This window comes from Zeugodacus cucurbitae, chromosome X (genome assembly GCF_028554725.1).
Source record: "Zeugodacus cucurbitae isolate PBARC_wt_2022May chromosome X, idZeuCucr1.2, whole genome shotgun sequence".
Taxonomy (NCBI): Eukaryota; Metazoa; Arthropoda; class Insecta; order Diptera; family Tephritidae; genus Zeugodacus; species Zeugodacus cucurbitae.
In genome coordinates, this window is record NC_071672.1 from 30,013,419 (window position 1) to 30,035,843 (window position 22,425).

The 22,425-nt window shown below is 42.0% G+C and overlaps 1 protein-coding gene across 6 annotated transcripts in view; it reads right to left on the reverse strand.

The window, feature by feature from the left end:
• The window catches only part of LOC105219932 (protein unc-13 homolog C), a 97,674-nt gene that overhangs the window by 59,185 nt on the left and 16,064 nt on the right, over positions 1-22,425 (reverse strand). Inside the window, exon 1 of one of the 6 annotated variants that reach the window (XM_054235306.1) lies at positions 704-9,027. The exons of 3 other annotated variants lie outside the window; for them this stretch is intronic. In XM_054235306.1, the coding sequence (XP_054091281.1) occupies positions 704-8,770 (8,067 nt within the window). In that variant the 5' untranslated portion in view covers positions 8,771-9,027. Of the gene's footprint in view, positions 1-703; positions 9,028-22,425 lie in introns of those variants that run through there. 2 more of the 6 variants (XM_054235305.1, XM_054235304.1) reach the window with 2 other exon arrangements.

The window sequence follows — 22,425 nt, forward strand, 5'->3', positions numbered from 1 at the left end:
GTCCTATTGTGGTTTACCACTGGAAAGGTGGGCCTCGGCGGAGCTAGGAAATCGTTGGTCAGTCACTAGCACTTACGCAGATCCTTCTGAACTAAGGTGATTCACAGCATGGTTTACCGAGCTCTTCGCCCACAGTAAAGTTTATCTCTTCTTAGTCGTAAGGGTGCTAATTGGTCATCGTGCCATTGGGATCCACGCTATAATGTTAAAAATCTTACCGCTCTACTGGAATTTCTCACCTTTGCGAGATCATAAAAAAGATTTCTCGGAGATCCAATTTTTCGAACAACCGCACGAAATAGCGGATATAGAAATGAAAAACCTCTGAAGATTTGTAGTAAGTTCAGGGCGCTTCGTCGAATCCTAATATTCAATCAAAGGGGATGCTGGTTTTACAAATCACTGTATTTCACTGTATATAGTCAACGTGAGTTGCCCGATGGAAAACAGTCTTACAACCTAACTAGCTATTTACTTTCCGACATAAAGTTCCCGCATACAGAATTAATCAGGTATTGAAGCAAATCTATACCAAAAAGTTTTTAGAGTTTATTGTCACTTCACAGAAGTGTAACCGCCAAACTTACAACTAATGAATATCTTCCCGAACATTAAAAGAATATACTCTGAAAAAATGTCTGAACTGAAATTCCATTGTAAACGCTCTGTCACTTCAATTTTTGCTTATTCTTGGTATGCTTACCTTTTCACGTTCTTTACTGAGCTCATCATCTTTAGCTTTATCTTGATAATTTTTTTCCTCTATTTTGCGCTCTTTCAGCGTTTTCAGCAGTTTCCATTTGCTACTGCCAAGAACCGATGCATTGTTATTCGTGCCTTGCGTACCACCACCCTCAACGCTGGAATCATGGCTTAAAAGAAGTTTCTCCAATTTCATTACGTGTGTATCTTGCTCACATTCATTTAAATGCTCAGGCAGTTGTTCAACGATTGGCGAGGTTACATGCTCAATTTGATCACTTGCATGTTTATCTTCAACATTATGCAAATGTTGTTTGTCCACATGCACGCTCTCATTATACCCTTCAGTGGTTTCTTGATTGCATTTAAAAGCTTGATATGATGGCACCGTCTTTTGTATATGCTGGTCGTCGTCCAGTTCCTCACTTAGTTCAGCTGGTGTATCTGGACCAAGTGTGGCACCAGATGACATACTCGCATTTATGACGTCATCATCGTCGTTGACAACAGCAAAAATGTCTTCATTCAACACATTCGATACAACAGCTGACAACACGTCATTTGGCGTTTCGTTCTCATTTGTTGTATTTTTAGCTGTGCTTGTCCGCTTGTGCTTATCGCTGCCACTACTAACGCGGCCATGCGCCGTTTTTGCCTTCTCTTTATGCGTTTTGTTTGCAATGACCGCCTCTTCTTCGGAGGAATATGAAGAGCTTGTGTACTGATGCTGCATGTCATGATTGGTTGCATCGTTGTCTTTATCGTTGTAAGTATCGTTCATACGACGGCGATCACGTCTCTTGCGAAAGCGCTTATGTTGTGCTACACGTTCCCCATTAACCGTTGACGTTTTCTGTAGTGGCTGGCGCTGTTGCGGATTATGACATTTTGCGAAATCATTACGTGCCTCATCAGCAACACACTCAAATGTACCACCCTCCATAGTTTCACTGTTGCCTGTCTCTACAACAGCGGGTTCCTCAGCATCTAGGTCGGAATAATCATGTTGTGAATCATCGGCATTGACATCCTGCCAAGCGCTATGCAAATCCGTCACTTTTGTCACACGTTCGTAGTTACTTGAACCGGACGATTTCGTTGAAGCGCCGCGAGATGCTTTCGTTGTCACCACTTTAAACGTTGTCTCCGCGCGCTCATTGTCTATTGCTGGTATTTGCTTGACCACGTATTTCAGCTCTCTCAAGACTTCGGACATGAGCCGTTTCACGGTTTCATCTGGTACTTTGTCATCATTGTTCAGGACATCCAGATTGTCAGTATCGAATGTTGCGCATATATTTGTTTGTTGCGTATTATAAAATCCACTTGTAGTCTTCATGGCCAACTGATCGATTTGCGAAAACAATTGTACATTATCAACCAGCGGTGTATCCACCGTTAACTGCTTATCACCTTTGTCCAAGTAGTCAACTTTGCGTTGTTGTTCCAATTCCTCCAACTGTCTTAGCTCATAACAAAAGTACTCATCATCTGTATCAATGCTATCCTCGGTGCTTTGACGACGCGACGATGACAACGTGCGATAGGAATGCTGACTGCGATTGTCGTCCTCTTCCGTTAAACCACCAGGCACATCGAGCGACTGTTGTGCGGTCAACATTTGAGGTTCACTGAACTTATGCTCCATGCCTGCGGATCCACACAGATTTGACTGTTCAACGTCCATATATTGTTCTGTGATCAGCAGCGGTAGGCGTGTGTCATCGGCGGTTGTTACAGCTATTGACGGTAATGCGTCTGGCTCATTGCTAACACCATTATTAACGTGTTCCACGGCAATGGTTGAACTCCTTTCTTTCGGAGTTTTTGCAAATTCAAAGTGCGCAACTTTTTCAGTTTTTGTTAAAACGTAATCGTTTACTACGTCGTATGGTTTTGTTTCAACTCCCGTTAATGTACCTAAGTTACTAGGGTTTGTAAATGGGTTGTCTTTCTCTTCTTCAGCTCCAGTAACCCTGCCATGCTTGTGACTAACATGTGTAAACTGTGGACTTAAATCATGCTTATCATTTGTTGCATTCTCTTCATTTTCATTCTCTTCAGTTATATCAACTTCTTCGTCGTCTTCAACATGCGCTAGTTTACGCAAGCCACTAGTGTCGGCATCAGTGCGCACAGCTTGCTCATAACCTGCTTCGTCATCAGCTATGTTGGCTTCAAACTGTTTACTAAAAAATTTCATATCGTATGGTTGTTGTTGCATTCTATACTCATCATATGCCACAGTATCACATTCGACGTCACGTTCTTCAGTCTCCGTTGAATATGTACTCAAATTACCAATATCACTAACTACGGAGCCTTCATTGTCCGAAGAAGTGAAACTTGGTAGATCCGCTTCGGTATCCGATACGCTATATGGCATGGACATAGCGCCTGAGCCACGCGCTACAAAACTGTGACGCCTGTAGCCGGTTTTCGCTTTCTGCATGAAATTATTCACCGTCGTTGCGAATCTGGAACGTTTCTTTTGGCTGCACTTACCGGCTGCAGGCTTGTGTTTACCTATATCAACGCTGTGTAAACCGTTAGCAGCAGATGTAGTGGTGCTAGCAACGATGCGTGCACCTGGATGCGTAGCACGCTGCATCAGCTGCGTAGGCAATTTATGGGCGCGTTTCGAGAAATCAAAATGTTTACTAACACGTTGTGGCTGTTGTTGCCAGTTTGTTGTTGTAGTCCCCCCCTTATACAAACCCGCATCTCCGCTATTAAAACCAGCATGCGCATGTGAGAAATTCTGTCCAGCAACTGGCGGGTAACAATCATCTTGACTACTCTGCAAGTGTCGCTTATCTTTTGCGGCGTAATCATCATGGCCCGTGGGTAATGAGCGCGAACGTCCATAACGGAATGTGCGCTTCAATTTTAAATGCTCCGGCAATAAGTGCGTAAATTTATTCCAAACTTTCGTAGTAGTGCGCAATGTTTGTTCGCTACCACTTAAACCAACGCCCTCGGTCGACGCTGTAGCCGCCATTATATCGATGGCTTGTGCCGCCGGTGCCCCATTTAGTGTGTGGTGGTTGGCCATATCTAAAGCGCTGGAGATTTCCACAGCGGTGGATTGGTGCGCGGAGTACACATAACTGCGCGTATCGTTCAAATGGTTCTTCCTCAATGTCTGCTGTTTGTATATTTCATGCGTGTTCGCTGCTGAGTGGTGCGGCGCCTTTTTTATGGATCCATCGGACAAATCGGATGGCGCCAAGCAACTAAAGCCATGTTTATATGGCATTTGCTGCAGCTTTGGTTGCTGCGCATATTGGTGTTGACAATTGTAGTCGAAATGAGTTTTAGGCAAAAAATTTTGGTTATCCGCAATAACAGTAGATGTGGGATAATAAACGAGACGGTCGGTGAGTTGACGTTTACGTGTTGTTTGCGCTGATTCACCTTCTGTCCTTTCAGCAGCAGTACTTCTAGCTGCTTTGTAACTTCTAGTCGCTTCGTAGCTAGTTGGGTAAGCCGGTGTGCGCAAAAGATCGGGCATGCGTCGATTTTGTTCACCCAATGTATGCGTTGCATTGGTATGGTGTTGACGTTTAGGGGTCTGCCGTTGTGCCTGTCGGTGATCCCATTCAAGCATCTCATCGACCGTGCGTATATGTTCGCCCATGGCGTCATCTTTGAGTTTATTGAAAATCGACTTGTTCTCGTACACTGAACAAATAGGCATATTTTTCGACAACTCGCGTATATAGTTTAAATTCTCCTCATTAAGCAAGTAATTATTTTCCGTCGTCAATGTGGCTTGTTGTATATTATGTTTTTGCTTTAGTTTATCGTCCGTGTTAGAGAATGTGGCAATCGTTGTACTAATTATTGTTGGTATCACAGAGTTAGCAGTTGCTATGGTAACGGCGCGTGTTGTAGTCGCTAGCGCTGTTTCACTGCCACTAGCAAAGTTTAATAACATATCGCCGTTATCCACATCCAGTTCAGCGGGCAACCAAAATTTGGTACCACCATTATTGACCGCTTCCATTTCCTCCGGCATAAGTAGCTGCATGCTCATATACTTGTTAATAAATGGATTGTATAGTTCAGCCTTAGTACTGTCAGCAACACCGCTTAATGTAGAGTTGTGCGATTTCTGCCAGTTTGCAGACAGACTGCTTGAAGTTGCTAGACCAAAATCGGACTTTGTTTGTGCTGTATGTGTATGAAATGGATTCAAAACGCTCATCAATGACACGGACACATTTACAGACGATTTTTTATGCGCATCAATGTTATCGATATCATTATCATTATCGTTATCAGTACCTGAGTTGTTCGCATTATCGTCGTCATACGGTGCGGGCGGTGGCGGGCTTTGTGTGCCACCAACACCAGCTAAGAGTATGCCATCAATGTCGACAGCCAAAATGTCTTCATATGCATTTGTCTTATTGTGTTGATATTCCGGATGTTGCAAATGTAGTAGAAAGAGCATGCTATTGTGACGCTCCAGACTACGCTTGAGCGACTTGATGTACTCATCATTATTGTAGAGTGTGGCCACCGAAGTGGCGCGTCCCAATGTGTTGACTTGGCTGGTAGGTGTGGCTTTTGTGGTTTGCAACAGCATGCGCTCCAAATCCGCATCCATGTCCGACAAATAATTGTCTGTGCTGTTGTAAGCGCTTTTCGTGTTTATGTGATCGTTGGAACCCAGTTTCTTAAGCCGCATCTCATGCTCTTGACACTCTAAAATCTTGAGCTGCTCATCCAAATTGGAATTGTTGCGCAACAAGTGTGCGCTATAGTCAAAATGCGCGTTGCTGCATTCGCTGCTATTATTCACTATATGTTTAGCTGTGTGCAGTGTTGCTGCGTCGTCGAAAATATGCGCTTTCGTGCGTTTTGTCGCGTTCTTTCTCATTTTCTCAGACTTTTTCAGTTTTTTCGGCGCTATTGCGCTGTTAGGTGTCGCTTCTTCTACCACTTTGTTTTCTTCAATCATATTATTATCGTTTGCTTTCATCAGCACCAATTCAGCGTCGCTCAAGTACTTGCGTCGATAGTCGTCAAAGGAGTTGCCAACTAGTTTCTTCAGCGTATCTATATTTCGTTCTAATTTCTGCATAACTATTTCAAATTTGCGCGCTTTATCATTGCCAAGCGCGTGCAGCTCCTCGCCCATTGTGATGGGATTCAGCAGCAGCAATAACAGATTCTTATTCACTTGGTGTATTTTCTCAAAAAAGTGTTGCTCTCTCTTCACCACTGTGCGCAGTTTGTGTATTTGTGCAGCGCTCAATACTTGCAGATCCTGTATCTTGTTGATCTCCATTAGCAGAATCTCGCTGGTGCTGTCGAGCAGCATGGTCTTATCCGTATTTAACTGTTGCAAGTAATGCGCCGGCGTATCCTGTTGTTTCTCATCCTCCGACGATGAAGCGGTTGAGCGTTGTTCAATGTTATTGGCGTTATTGTAGTCAATGTTGTATAGACAACTGCTGTATGTTGGCGTCGGCTTAGTGACTTGCAATTCAGCACTGGTTGTATGCGCGACAGCAGCCTGCGCCAGTGCGCACTTCAGATTATTCAACATTTCCATTTCGTCTTTGTGTTGCTTCTTCTTCTTATGTTTTTTCGATTCATTGGTTTTGGGCGTTTTCATTGTTGTTGTACTCCTCATATTTGTTGCATCAGTTGTCGTTGTTGTGATATTTGTGCAAGTTTTGTTAGTAACTGTTATTGCAAGTAACTGTGAGTTCGTTAGATCGCCTTCCGAAACTATACCGCCGTTCTCCTCATTATCCTCGCGTATTATATCCAAAGCAGAATTGCTACGCGTACCCAAACCGCTCAGTATATGCTCAGTTGTGGCCTCCGACTGCTGCATTAAGGATTCAACATTTGAAATTTCGTTGCACAGCGCATTGTCACGATACGCCTCATTGAGTGTTTTGTAGAAATCTTCATTCACTTCACCACTGTTTCGTAAATCAAGTGACGACATTGTGCCGCCCGTATCCTCTATGGGCACAGCCGCTTGTAGCACGTCGTCTTGCTTAGAGGCCGCTTGCCGAAAAAACTTCGCCTGGGCAATGAAAGTATTAATGTCCATATCACGCATATCGCGCACATCACGCATATTATCCAAGTCATTCTTCTCGACTAAATCATAAGCCTCAGCGCGATAAATCTCCGGGATCATTAGTGTTAGTGTCGCATTCGACTCGCTTGTTGTGGCCGTCGCCGTCGGCTGCGGCGGCGCCACAAATATGCCATCATCCAATATCGACAAATCACGCATGCTGCCCGTCACATTGCTGGCGGAATTACTAGTTCTCTTATATTGCTCGAAACTATTAACACGCGCTGGCTGCGCAAGTTGCCCCAAAAGTTTGCGACTGTAAAGAAACTCCTGCAACAGCTCTTTTTTGGCATCGTTTGCCAGCATTTCTTGTTGATCGTACTGCAGTAGATCGGTGTCGGCGACTTTGGAAGTGTCGAGAAAGCTTAAATGTGCGGTTGTCTTTTCGTCCGTTAACAACGCTGTTAACTTTTGTTTACTGAGTCCCTGTCGTGTACTCACCAAGGAGCCACTCAAATTACGTGCGGCCGCACTCTCTTCAGCACCCAATTCAGCGAGTTTCAGCTCATATTCGCGTTCGCGTTCACGTTCCACTTCTGCCGCTTGTAGTATGTGATTATGCACGGCATTCAGTTCGCCAGTGTCGTATATATTATTCGTTTGTTGCTGCAATAGCTTGTCGAGCGCATCCAATTCGCCGTCTATGCGTACGGCATCCAGTGCGTCTAGCGTGTCGTTTTTGAGCTCTTGCAATAAGTTGTTGTATTGCTTCGTTGTGCATTCCATGCCGATATCTTGCAGTAGCGCCGTGGCTGAATCGTTCAACAGCAACGCACGTTGTTCGGCTTCAACTAAATTCGTTAGAAATAGTTGCTCATCTTGCAGTAGGTAATCGTATGTCGTGAGCTTTTGTTGTTCGGCTGCTTTGGTAGTATCGATGAAGCTTAAATGTGGCGCACATTCAGCTCCTTGTTGTTGCTGTTTTGCTTGCTGTTGTTTGCCCTGTTGTTGTTCCTCTTTGAGTGCTATTAAACCGATTAAATTGTTCACCACGGACTGCTGCTCAAACGAGATCTTCTCGAGTTTCTCCAAACGCGCCCAGATCTTGCCATACTCACCGGATAGCAAATCGAGCGCACGCCAGGCAAATTTCAACTCTGTATCCAATAAGTTAATGCGCGTCGCTATCTTTTCCATATAATCGGATATTATATAATCGGAATGCTGCTGTGCATTGTAGAGCTGACATAATTGCTGCTCGCTGCTTATCGATGCCATGCTGCCGACTTGTGGCGCAGCGCTGAGCGCTGTCAACGATTTACTGACATTACTCAGTCCCAAATTGTTCGTGCGCTCGCTTGGCGCCACGTCAACATTTTGATTGCCAATATTAACGGGTAGTTCAGCAATGCTGCAGCTGCTGCCGCGATGCTTATTGTAGTAAGAGCGGTTATTGTCTTCACTCAGCATAATGCCAACAACATCGGCATTTTTATTAAAGCTGCGATTGTTGCTGTTGCTGAAATTGTTTGTGGCATTTGCGTTGCTGTTAAAACTGCAATTACGGTACATTTCGTTGGTATCAATGTATTGTTGTTTTTGTGGCGTTGTTTTAGTTTTCTTCATCACTTTCTGTAATGATTGTTGTTGCTGCTCATACTGCTTTGGCGACTGATTCAAATAATTATGATTCAAAACCTTTTCAGCACTGGCATATTTTTTAATTTGGTGCTGTTGTTGCAAGACGGCCATCGCATCATCCACACTTGTTGATGACATGTTGTCCAAATGTGTTGCCATATCGGCATCTAACGCAACGTTGTTGTAAACGCGCAGATTTTGATGTTCCTCCAGATAAGGATTGCTCGTTTTTTGCTTGATTGCAGTTGGCTGCTGCTGCTGCTGTGATTGTTGTAGATTTGGACGCTCAATATTATAATGTCCATCGTTGTCAATGGTTTTAATGGCAATATTGCCATCGTAAAATTTTTTTGTTGTAGTTGAATTCGTTAAAGACATGAGTACGTTTTCTTACAACTTCAAAATGTCGCTATTTTCCGTAAGAATGAAATTTAAAACCTTTCTTGAATAGTCCAAAATAGTGCAGACTGGCAACAAATTAGTATTATAATAGTAAACTTTAAATTTAACTGTACACTTGCCTTTATAGGCAAACACTTTCGTACCGAATTTTAAAAACCAACTCTTGCCGATTGCTACTTTCAAAAACCATTGTGAAACTTTATTTACATTAATGAGTTATAGCATTTGTTTTACGTCACCGAAACGTACACTGCCATGCCATCAAGAATATTTATTTTTATTTCTGTTGCAAATGTTATAGAACTACGTGTTACTCGTAGTGTCCGACCGATACCCAATTTTGGGCCGATGCCCATGCCGATTCTTTCATGCACAATTTTTTTTAGTAAAATAGTATAGTAACAAAAGAAAACAAAAAAAATAACGGTACATAATAAGTAAAAAAATACTCAGTTCGTAAATACGAAGGTGCGAGTCATTCTATATACATATGTATGTATGAATATTTGTTTGAATTTAATTAATATTCAAACCTAAAGGTATCATGTTTTCTCCATGCAAGTTGCGATTTTTTATAGATTTTTTCCTTTAAGGATAAATAGGAACTTTGAGCAGAATCGAGTGACTAAGCAAGGATTAACTACCAGGAAGGTTTAACAATGCGTTTGTTGGATTTGGCAAAGAATAATTTAGTTTTAGTGGCACCCCTCTAAAGCCAAACATAATTCAAACCTGTACTCTCAGCAATGGAACCGTCTAAAGGAATAATTGCCATGAAGCGGTTAGCTAATAAGAGCAATGTCTTCCAAGCGGAGATTACTGCAATCAAAGAAAGTCTTCTCGTTCTGTCCAAAAAATGTTAACGAACAGGAATCCATATTAATATTATAAATGCGAAAGTAACTCAGTCTGTCTGTTACTCTTTCACGCCTAAGCGGCTGAACGGATTTTGATGAAATTTGGTATGGTGATAGATGATGACCTAGAAATGCTCATCTATATATATAAAAATGAAACCCGTTTTCCGTTGTCACGACATAGCATGAAAACGGCTTGACCGATTTGGCTGATTTTGTGTGTATTCCAGGGGGTTTTAGAATGGTTCTTACGGAGAGAAAATTAAAAAAATTGCCTGAAAATGTCTAAAATTCACACTTTTCTAATCTCCATATAAACAATTTGTTATAGGTATTCATTTTTATATGGAGGATATTATAGATTCCAGTTCAAATTGAATAGGAACGCATACATAAGATAGGTCAGCTATACAAAATAAAGTAGTGCATCAAATTTACACTACGAAGTTCGCCGGGTCTGCTAGTAGGCTATAAATAATCACACCATCGTTCTTAGGGCGTAGGCAGTAGGCATATAACTAAATTGAGTTAGTGATTTTTAGTCGTTTTTGTTGGGACTTTTGCTCTTTCACGTCTAAACGGCTGAACGGATTTTGATGAAATTTAGTAAGGTTACCTAAAAACGGATATAAGATCAAAATGATCACGTCATCGTACTTAGGGGGTAGGAAGTAGGCAGAAAACTGAATTGAGTTAGTGATTTTTTTATGGTTTTTTTCTGGGAATTTTGCTCTATCATGCATAAACGGCTGAACGGATTTTGATGAAACTTAGTTAGGAGATAGACAGACTTTGCCGGTTATCACTAAAGGCACCCCTGCAGATGAAAGAGCTGCTGCTCTTCTTAAAATTGGAGAATATCGTATGGCAAAGGATGGTATTGGCATGATTGCATTGGATCGTGAATTCTGCAATGTTATGCATAATCCAGATGATCGAAATAACTTCGTCTGTAGCGAACTGCTAACTAATATGAGGAATAGAGAATGGTTATATGAAAGAGCAATTTTAGCGCCGACGAATGAAATGGTGGGACAGATAAACGAGCAAATTATGTCACGCGTGGGAGGTGATATTGTTGAGTTTTCTCTGTAGATACTATAATGGATACTGAACAAGTAACAACATACCCTGTAGACTGTGCCAACCACCAACCACGGTCGCAATTTTGTAAAAGCAATCATAGGAGGATGGGATCATGTGTAGAAGTTCACGCAAGTGAGGAAAGTTTTTGATTGTCACTCACTTGGGAGTGGCCAGAAAAAATTCTTCTCCACATGGTTCAAGCAGCTCACGACTTCCGGCTTAGACCAAGTATCCTCTGGGTAGCCAACATACATCCGTTTGAAGGCGAGCTAAAGTGAGAAGGCGAAGCCCGCTTATGCGGTTGTGCGTAGGGTTTGGGACCCACCACATAAAAACACCCCCCAATGAAAAATCTACGAAAGCCTCGGATGAGACACCCCCCTTTTGATGACGACCCCTGCAAACGTTTTAAGGATAATGATATAAGGGCATGCACCTGGAATGTCCGGACCCTTAATTGGGAAGGTGCCTCTGCCCAGCTGGTTGATGTCCTCATACGACTTAAGGCTGACATCACCGCCATCCAAGAAGTGCGATGGACGGGACAAGGACGGAAGAAGGTGGGTCCTTGTGACATCTACTACAGCGGCCATATAAAGGAGCGCAAATTTGGTGTTGGATTTGTGGTGGGAGAGAGACTCCGTCGCAGAGTCCTGGCATTCACCCCGGTGGATGAACGTCTAGCCACAATCCGCATCAAAGCGAGGTTCTTCAACATATCGCTGATTTGCGCCCACGCCCCAACGGAAGAGAAGGACGATGTGACCAAAGATGCTTTCTATGAGCGCCTAGAACGCACCTATGAGCGCTGCCCCCGCCACGATGTAAAAGTCGTGCTTGGTGATTTTAACGCCAGGGTGGGTAAAGAAGGTGTCTTTGGCACAACAGTCGGAAAATTCAGCCTCCATGACGAAACATCGCCAAACGGCCTGAGGCTGATCGACTTCGCTGGGGCCCGAAATATGGTCGTCTGTAGTACCAGATTCCAGCATAAGAAAATACATCAAGCTACTTGGCTGTCTCCTGATCGAAACACGCGGAACCAAATCGATCACGTTGTGATAGACGGAGACATGTCTCCTGTGTTTTAGACGTGCGTACGCTCCGAGGACCAAATATAGACTCGGACCATTATCTGGTCGCAGCGAAGATACGCACCCGCCTCTGTGCAGCAAAGAATGCCCGTCAACAAACACAAGGAAGGTTCGACGTCGAAAAGCTGCAATCGCAACAGACAGCCACGAAATACTCTACTCGACTTGCACTCCTGCTCTCTGAGAGCACTCATCAGCATCTCGGTATAAGGGAACTGTGGAACGGCATCTCAAACTCACTGCGTACCGCTGCAGCCGAAACAATTGGTTTTCGGCAACGACAAAAAACAAGCTGGTACGATGAGGAGTGCCGTCTCGCAGCGGAGAGAAAACAGACTGCCTACCTCGCAACATTGCAAACGACCACAACACGTGCGGGATGGGATAGATACCGAGAGCTGAAGAGGGAAGCGAGACGCATTTGCAGACAAAAAAAGAAAGAGGCCGAAATGCGTGAGTACGAAGAGCTTGAGAAGCTGGCAGACAGAGGGAATGCTCGAAAATTTTATGAAAAAATGAAGCGACTTAACGAAGGTTTCAAGACCGGAGCATCCTCATGTAGAGACCAAGGTGGTAATCTGGTAACCGATGTCCAGGGCATACTGGGATTATGGAGGGAACACTTCTCCGACCTGCTGAATGGCAGTGAGAGTACAACACCAGGAGATGGCGAACCCGATCCCCCAATCGATGACGATGGAACAGATGTTCCATTACCCGACCATGAAGAAATTCGAATAGCAATTACCCGCTTGAAGAACAACAAAGCAGCGGGGGCCGATAGATTACCGGCAGAACTATTCAAATACGGCGGCGAAGAACTGATAAGGTGCATGCATCAGCTTCTTTGCAGAATATGGTCGGAAGAAAGCATGCCTGACGATTGGAATCTCAGTGTGCTCTGCCCAATCCATAAAAAGGGAGATCCCACAATCTGCGCCAATTACCGTGGGATCAGCCTCCTAAATATCGCATACAAGGTTCTATCGAGCGTATTGTGTGAAAGACTAAAGCCCACCGTCAACAAACTGATTGGACCTTATCAGTGTGGCTTTAGACCTGGAATATCGACAACTGACCAGATATTCACCATGCGCCAAATCTTGGAAAAGACCCGAGAAAAGAGGATCGACACACACCACCTTTTTGTCGATTTTAAAGCTGCTTTCGACAGCACGAAAAGGAGTTGCCTTTACGCCGCGATGTCTGAATTTGGTATCCCCGCAAAACTAATACGGCTGTGTAAATTGACGTTGAGCAACACCAAAAGCTCCGTCATGATTGGGAAGGACCTCTCCGAGCCGTTCGATACCAAACGAGGTTTCAGACAAGGTGACTCACTATCGTGCGACTTCTTTAACCTGATGCTGGAAAAAATTATAAGAGCTGCAGAGCTAAACCGAGAAGGTACAATCTTCTACAAGAGTGTACAGCTCCTGGCGTACGCCGATGATATTGATATCATCGGAAGCAACAACCGCGCCGTTTGTTCTGCTTTTTCCCGCATGGATAAGGAGGCGAAGCGAATGGGTCTGGAGGTGAATGAGGACAAGACGAAATATCTCCTGTCATCAAACAAACAGTCGGCGCATTCGCGTCTTGGCTCCCACGTCACTGTTGACAGTCATAACTTCGAGGTCGTAGATAATTTCGTATACCTGGGAACCAGCATCAACAACACGAACAATGTCAGCCTCGAAATCCAGCGCAGAATAACTCTTGCCAACAGGTGCTACTTTGGACTGAGTAGGCAATTGAACAGTAAAGTCCTCTCTCGACGAACCAAAATCAAGCTCTACAAGTCGCTTATCATTCCCGTCCTGCTTTACGGTGCAGAAGCTTGGACGATGTCAACATCAGATGAGACGACACTAGGAGTTTTCGAGAGGAAAATTTTGCGCAAGATTTATGGTCCTCAGAACATTGGCAACGGCGAATACCGCAGACGATGGAACGATGAGCTGTACGAGTTATACGACGACATTGACATAGTTCAGCGAATAAAAAGACAGCGGCTACGCTGGCTAGGTCATGTTGTCCGAATGGACGAAAACACTCCAGCCCTGAAAGTGTTCGATGCAGTACCCGCCGGAGGAAGCCGAGGAAGGGGAAGGCCTCCACTCCGTTGGAGGGACCAGGTGGAGAGCGACCTGGTTACACTTGGGATCTCCAACTGGCGCCGAACTGCGAAGGAGAGAGACAGGTGGCGCACTATCGTCGATTCGGCTATAACCGGCTAAACGGTTGCAACGCCAATCACATACATACAATCATTATGACTGGAATGGCAAAAGGAGAGAATGTTTTAATCCACCGTATACTCATAATTCCGACAGATTTGCCATTCCAGTTTAAGAGATTACAGTTTCCGCTGAAAATTGCATTCGCTATGACGATAAATAAAGCTCAGGGGCAAACATTAAAAGTAGCCGGCATTAATTTAGAAAATAGTGGTTTTTCTCACGGACAATTATACGTGGCTTGCTCACGTGTTTCAAGTCCACAGAATCTCCATGTGTTGGCCAGAGAGGGAAAAACAAAGAACACAGTTTACAAAAATGTACTACTGTAATAAAGCCTCTTATTTTTAGCTTCCTACATTATTATACTACTTACATTAAGTTAGTACTTCCTACGCAGACGATGTTGCGGATGTCACACTGTCTAACATCGGGGGTTGGCAGGTAGGTAGTTAGTGGTATTTTAAACCGATTTACAATATTTACTTTTTATATTTACTAAGGAAACATTCGGAGCTATCCATTATGCTTTTGAAGAAATTTTGATGTGAATTTGAGGACCGGAACATGATAGTGGGACATTGTTGCAGGGGGACTTAGAGCCGGAAGAAAACGAAAAAACTTATGCGACGAAGTCGCGGGTAAAAGCTAGTTTATTTATATTTACAGATAGCCAAACAGCTTTAAAATCACTATTGTCTCGTAGAAAATCATGGAAGATAGTGAAATAATGTTTGGAGCTATTAGAGACACTAACATCAGATTTCACGATAAACCTGCAATTGGTTCCAGGAAACTGCGAAACAGTTGAACTAGTCAAACTGCGCAACACCTTATAGTTAGCTAATAAAGAGAGAAATTACATATCACTGGCAATGTGCAGATATTTAAACGACAAACACGCTGTACTGAATTTGAAACATGGCCTGAGTGGCATAAGAGCCGCATATGATGAATATGGAAATTTAAATGGTATGCCATAAGAACCCTAGTAGGGGTGACACCTTCTATGCGGATGTAAGGCGCTGTATTGGACCGCAAGCAAAACTTCTGGATTTGGGACGAAGAGCAATCTGAAGTAATTCAAAAAATGCCATTTCATGTAGAACACACAACGGTATGGAGTGGTTTGTGGGTCATTGGAATCCATCCAATCCATATTTCTTCAAAAATGATGCCGGTGGGAACGTAACCATTATCACGCCATGATAATCGACTATTTGTTGACTGAAATTGAAGTTCATGATCTCGGCGACATTTGGTTCAAACAAGACGGCGCCACTTCCCACACAACGCATCAGTCAATGAATTTATTGAGAGAACACTTCGGTGAGCAGATAATTTCATGTTTTGGGCCTCACGATTGGCCACCAAGATCGTGTCATATCACACCGGTAAACTTATTCCTGTGGGGATATCTAAAGTCTTAAGTCTATGCGGACAATCCCGCTTCGATTCAGGTCTCGGTGCAAAACAACATGCGTGTCAGTCGCCAGTTACCAGTCGAAATGCTCAAACGAGTCATTGTACTCAACGTCTTGACCAGCTGAGACGTAGCCGCGGCCAACATTGATAGATATAATCTTTAAAAAACAAATACCAAAGTATGTGATTTCGAATGGTAATACACATTCGCCAATAAATTTTAATTGTCTGGACTCTTTCCTTAAAAAAGTAGGGAACCTCGATATGGATCAACCTTTAAAAATGTGTATATTTAAATTCATTTATATTGAATACTAGTAGAACAATCAAATTATGATGTCCATGAGTACAACGCGACAAGAAATTTATATATTTCAATATAGTTATATATACATATATATTTAAATATCATTAATATCATTATATCATTAATAAATAAATATCATATATATTAATATATGTCATATAAATTAATATATATAATCTAAATTAATATATATGTAATATTATATTGGAGACATGGCAGCTCCGTTTTCGACGTGACAACCTCCGATTTACTTTTAGCCTAGAATAATTGGATAAACGTTAGCAAAGCGCGTGCGCCAGTTTATCCATGTACATTATTGGGTGTGTATACAGCCATATATATATTTAAATTTATTATGGTCAATATTCAGAGTGCCACATTTGGTGCTACTTTAGACACTTTATACACAATTAAAAACTTCCGTACAATTCGTGTTATTTTGTTGTAACTTTTTGCAATGTTTATGCAAAACTTGCACTTGTTATAATCCTTTAGCACATATAATTTGATTATAAATATTTTTATGGACACAGTTTAGAGTTGGCACTATATTGTATAGACAACATTCAACACATATATAAGCTGTCGTGTTTTTACTTTGTTTGCAAGTGAGTTATAAACAAAGTATTTAACTTTTGTTAAGTATTTAACTTTTATTTTATGTTTAGCATAAAAACCGCTCTACAGTACAACCGACCGGCAATTAGCACTACAAGCGCAGAAAAGTATACTACACTTTTTGACGAAATTTACTAAACGTGTACAATAACAAGTGTATTGCTCGAATATTGCACAGTGCCTGGCATATGATACGCGCGACCTATGTTTGGTTTTACCAAGCCTACTCCTTATAGCACAGATTTGTTCTAATGTTAGTTATTTTACTGACTGACGAAGTACTACGGTTATGCGTGAACATAGTGACTGTTAGAAGGGGTGGGAATACAGTAATTCACTGTATTCATTCGGCAACCTCACACGTATGCATTCATTCGCAGTCGGTTCATTTTGAGTGTGTTAGCCATGAAGGGTGCCATATCTGATACCATGTCTAAATAACTATGAGTATACGAAATATATGAAAAAATTATGTTTTTGGATTTAGAAAACCGTTTTAATATTTATAAATGTTTTAGTTATATGTCACTGAGGCAACGATTCTACAGGACAGCGCAGAAATCCGACTACATAGACACATTCAAGCGCGTATATGTGCCACTTCGCATATGACTTCAGCTACATAGCAGTAAACGAACAGAAATAAAGAAAAAATTATTAAATTTTATGTTTTTAAATTTTGGTGCAACAACCGTAAGCAAAATTCAAAAACTATAAAATGAAAAGTTCAAATAAATAAATGAGTAGAAACGCATTACTGTAGTTTGCAGTTCGTATTGAGGTTAAACTACTACTAAGCGCACACAAAAAGTCAACAACCAGTTGTGTTGGAAAACAAAAATTCAAGTAAAAGCTGGTATGCTACTGGCAATACTGTTATCAGCGCCATTAATTTAACCTGATACCCACATATGTGCTATCATTTACTGCATTTGTAGCATATAGCGTTAATGCATGGAATTTGTTATAACTGTAATTATGTATATAGGTTAGAATAATGTTGCCGTATAATAACACTGTACAACAATTTTTTTTTTTCATTTTTTCGAAGTTCAAACTTTGACCCTACATAGCAACTGTGATAAAAGCGCGACGAAAACGTTTTATATACCATGGAATTAGAAGAAAATTTAGTTCTAAGCTATATTTTGTATTTTTTAGTAGCTATATACTGTAATTAATAATAATTTCGATTTTCGAGGCTAACTTCGAAGTACAATTTTTTTAGTTATGAGTTGAGCTCATGAAAGAATTTAGTTTTCTCCAATAACCAGAAAAAAGTCGTCATTTGGTTCCAACCGTTACGACCATATAAACTGAACTGAAGGAATTCGCAGAAATCCGCTTGGAAAACAGAAATGTATGCCATAAGAAATGGCTATGTCGACCATAAGAATGATCCACACTTATTCGAGCTGATCTACACATGAAAGCCTACCGGTCGATCATTTGGCTCAAAAGTTGCAAGGGGCTTCAGCAGTGACACGTTTTCAACGTCCATGATAGTATGATTTCTACACTACACTTAATTTGGAGAGTATCAAAACAACTTTGGTATGAGCAGGGTCATCAATATAACTGGGAACTGTGCTTGATCCCTTTATTGTTCAATGGCCGAAAGATTTGTGGGCTTATGACATAACTAAGTATATATATGTATTCATATGATCATCAGATAGCATATCACCAGTTCGGATAACTACAATATAATGCCGCCACGATTTGGCGAGAGTCACAACTAACTCTCCTGCCAGTGGAAAAAACATACATTGAGCGACGAAAAGAATATTTAATATGAGTTATTTTTTCAGGATTTATGAAAGGTAATGTGATTTTTGAGCCGACGCCAAAACCGTAAAGCTGGTGTTATGGTTAAGAAAACAGTATAATTTTATGACACATTCGATTTAATTATATGTATATCACTACTGACGTTGTGCCAAATCATCAATCCAATTATATATTAATTCCAATTATTTAATTATTTGTGTTTCATTTCAACCTTGGTTTAATAATCTAATAGGTGGACAATTAGTTTTGGTTAAACACATTTTATAAACTTACATACAACGTCTCTGAGGAAGTGTGACAAAGTCGATGTTTTAATAAAATGCTAAACTTTCGTGTGCGTTCGGCGGATGTTAACGATGTCGTTGGTAAGACAGAAGCAGCTTCGGATTTAGTAATTGATCTGGTTTGTTTTGTGGACATAAAGTCCACTTCATTGCAATTTGTTGTAATTTCATTGCGTCCATACGGATTTGATTTTATCGCTTTGCGATTGCCGTATATTCTATGCAAATATTGAAACATTAAATATATATATATATATAAATAAATAAATATATTTATTTATATTTATATTTTATTATAATATATATTTATATATAACGTATATATATATATATATATATATATATTTTGTATGCAAGTGTGCGCAAAAAATTTCACAAGTAGAACTGCTTGATTGACTGATTAAACCAACTAAATGACTTTGCGACATTTACCAACTCAGTCGGTAGCATTTTCTATAAGCGTGTGTACACATATTGGGCCAATAACACGTATATATATATACATATATATATGTAAAGTGTTATCACAATCTCTAACGCTATTTAATAGCCAAATGGATGGGCATTATTGTATTCGTATGCGTACTGTCAGCTGAATAAAGCGACTTTTATCAGACAAAATTAAATTTGATATAACAAGGTTAGTGCTAATGTAACCGCTGTATGGGGTCCACATTTGTCAACGGCGACAGCTTGACAGTACAAGTAAGTAAGTAAGTGACCGGTACACATCGTGGCGCACTGGGAGTCCCTAAAAATCCTAGTAACGACTTCTCCGTTGGTAAGATTGATAGGGTGATGTGAGCTTGCTCTGCCGAGGTGGCAGTCGCGGTGTGTATCAGAAACCAGCCCCTTCGGGCTCTGGTCAAGAAGTGTGCATTGGGCGCAGGATTAGTAGTCTGCGTTGCCCCGGGCGAGCGCTAGTCCGTCCGTGTATTCCGGGACTGGTAAAGCGAAGGACAGGCCTCAGGGAACTGGGGTAGGGGCATCGTCCCCGAGGGTATACCCGTTCCTGTCTATTTCGCCCCGCCCCCCTGCACACGATGCGCTGGTATAAACAAAAAGAAAGAATGGAACCAAACCTGAGAAAATTTTTTAATAGTGCAAATACTGATGCGATTTGTAGCGATAATGAAACGCTAGTGGTGGAGTTAGCAGAGTTCTGGAAACATGCTCGTCCAAAACAACACCAAACATAGACATGGACCCCTTTAAACGTGCCCCAAGGCTTGGCAGATCGCCCACAAAAGTGCTAAGTGTGGAAAAGCCCGTAAGAGCAAGGTCGTCACCGCCAGCGTTGCAGGATAGCACACCGCTGACCAAAGAGGCAAAACCGAGTAGAGACCATATGATGGAACTGGGGGCTGAACTTAAGAGGCTGATTTAGCTGATGCGCCCACCACAGCGATCCATCAACAACAATCACAGAGATTTGTTTAACCACGTGGTAAAATTATACGAAAAGGCGCAAGAAGAATATATTAAAAACAAGGAGAGAAGGAACATTTTACACTTGCCTGTGACTACGGAAATCACACCTAAGAGACCGAGGGACGAAAGACAGACGAAGCGTCGAACGCCACCAAAGAAGAATAAAATCACCCTTGAGGAGGAGACAGATAGGGAAACAATAAAGGAGGGGAACGCTAATAAGCCTATCGCGGCTAAAAAAGGACAAGTGAAGGAAACAAAAGATGGTTGGACAGAGATAAGGAAGAAAAAGAAGATGTTGAAAAAACACCCACCACGACCCGATGCCATAGTCATTGCACGAACCGGAAATATGTCCTATAGTGACATTCTGAGGGCGGTGAAGAAGGAGGACGCTCTCCAGGGACTCGGTGAAAGCGTAAGCAGAATCAGAAAAACTGCCAAAGGAGAAATGTTGTTGGAGCTAAAGGATGTCCAAATGAAAACCACAGGTGACTATACCAAGGAGATAGGGAAAGTGCTTGGGAATCAAGCAAAAATTAAAGCACTTACCCACGAAATCACATTAGAAATTAAGGACCTTGATGAAATCACTACCGAAGAAGATGTATCACATGCTATTCGAAGCCAGATAAAAGAACTTGATGACTGTGATAAAGGTTCAATCAAAACCATCAGGTCGGCGTATGCAGTCACACAGACAGCAGTCTTAAGCCTCCCTGCACTACAAGCCAGGGCACTTCTCGAGGCAAGAAAAATAAAAATTGGATGGGTAATATGCCGGATAAGAGAGAAGCCGAACCTCATAAAGTGCTTCAGGTGCTTCGAATATGGCCACCTGGTCAGAGCCTGTAGTAACCGAGATGATAGAAGCCAGTGTTGTCTCAAATGTGGAGAGAAGGGACACCTCGCGAAGACTTGCGAGAAAAAGCCGTCCTGCAGTGCATGTAAAAAGAACGGAAAAGAGAACTACGAACACCAGATAGGTAGCAAAAAATGTCCCCTCTACCAGGAAGCGTGTAAAAGGGCCAATATATGAGAGTATTGCAACTAAACCTCAACCACTGTGAGGCAGCACAAGATCTACTCACACATACAGTGTTTGAACAAAAAATTGACGTAGTAATAATCAGCGAGCAGTATAAAAACCTAAGCACAGCAACATGGACTTCCGACCTGACGAATAAAGCAGCCATATGGGCCTGTGGAGACAAAGGTTTTCAAAACAACCCGCTGACAGGTCAGCCCTATTACACACGGGCAAAAATTTGTGGGATAAACATATATAGCTGCTATGTCCCGCCAAGCGTCCCACAAAGTGAATACGAAAAATTCCTTGACATTCTAGTACGAGAAATATCAAACACAACAATAAACGTTGTGGCCGGTGACTTTAACGCATGGGCGATTGAATGGGGGAGTACATACACGAACAGGCGAGGAGATGCTCTCCTGAAAGCTTTTTCGTCAAAGGATATCGTCTTGTTAAATACTGGTAATAAAAATACTTTTGAAAAGAATGGACGTGGTTCCGTGATTGACATCACTTTCGCTAGCAGCTCCCTAGTGCGTACAGCTAAGTGGCAGGTGAGTGACCTGTATACCCACAGCGACCATCTGGCCATTATATTAGAAATTGGTAACCAAGAACGTACACAAGGACGTAAGACCCCCAAAACGGCGCAAACCAGAGGTTGGAAAATTGAAACTCTCGATGAAAATCTCTTCAAATTGATGTTAGACGGAAACCCAAACGACGCATTAGACGTGGAACGAAAAGCGGAGCAACTCGTGAAATTCGTCAGTAAAGCCTGCGATGCATCAATGCACAGGAAAAAACAGTGTTCAAACAGAAAGCCAGCGTACTGGTGGAATGAGGAAATTTCTGCGATAAGAAATGAATGTCATAAAGCGAGGCGTCTGTGCCAAAGGAGGCGACAAACAACTGAGTATTTAATGCTGCAGGATCAGTTTAAGAAGAAGAGAAAAGAACTCAAGAAAGCTATTAAAGAGAGCAAGGCCTGCTGCTTTAAAGAGCTCTGCAAAAAACTAGAAGAAAACCCATGGGGGGATGCCTATAAGATAGTAATGACAAAAGTTAGAAGCCGCAAGGGACAAAACCCAACATGCCCTAAACTATTTAAGACTGTAGTACAAACTCTATTCCCCACGCAAACTCCACATGAATGGCATAACGAGGGAACTGAAATAACAGGAATACCAATAGTCACCGGAAAAGACGTAGTTGAAGCAGCAGAAAGATTCGCCAGCAACAAGGCACCTGGATTAGATGGCATTCCAAACAAAGCTCTAAAGATCGCCATTAAACACAACTCCGCCCCTTTCACGGAGGTGTTTTCGCAGTGTGTACGAGAGGGTGTTTTCCCAAAAATATGGAAGAAGCAGCGATTGGTCCTCCTCCAGAAACCAAGCAAGCCAGCCGGAGAGCCAAGCTCATACCGACCGCTATGCATGTTGGACACAATGGGAAAAATATT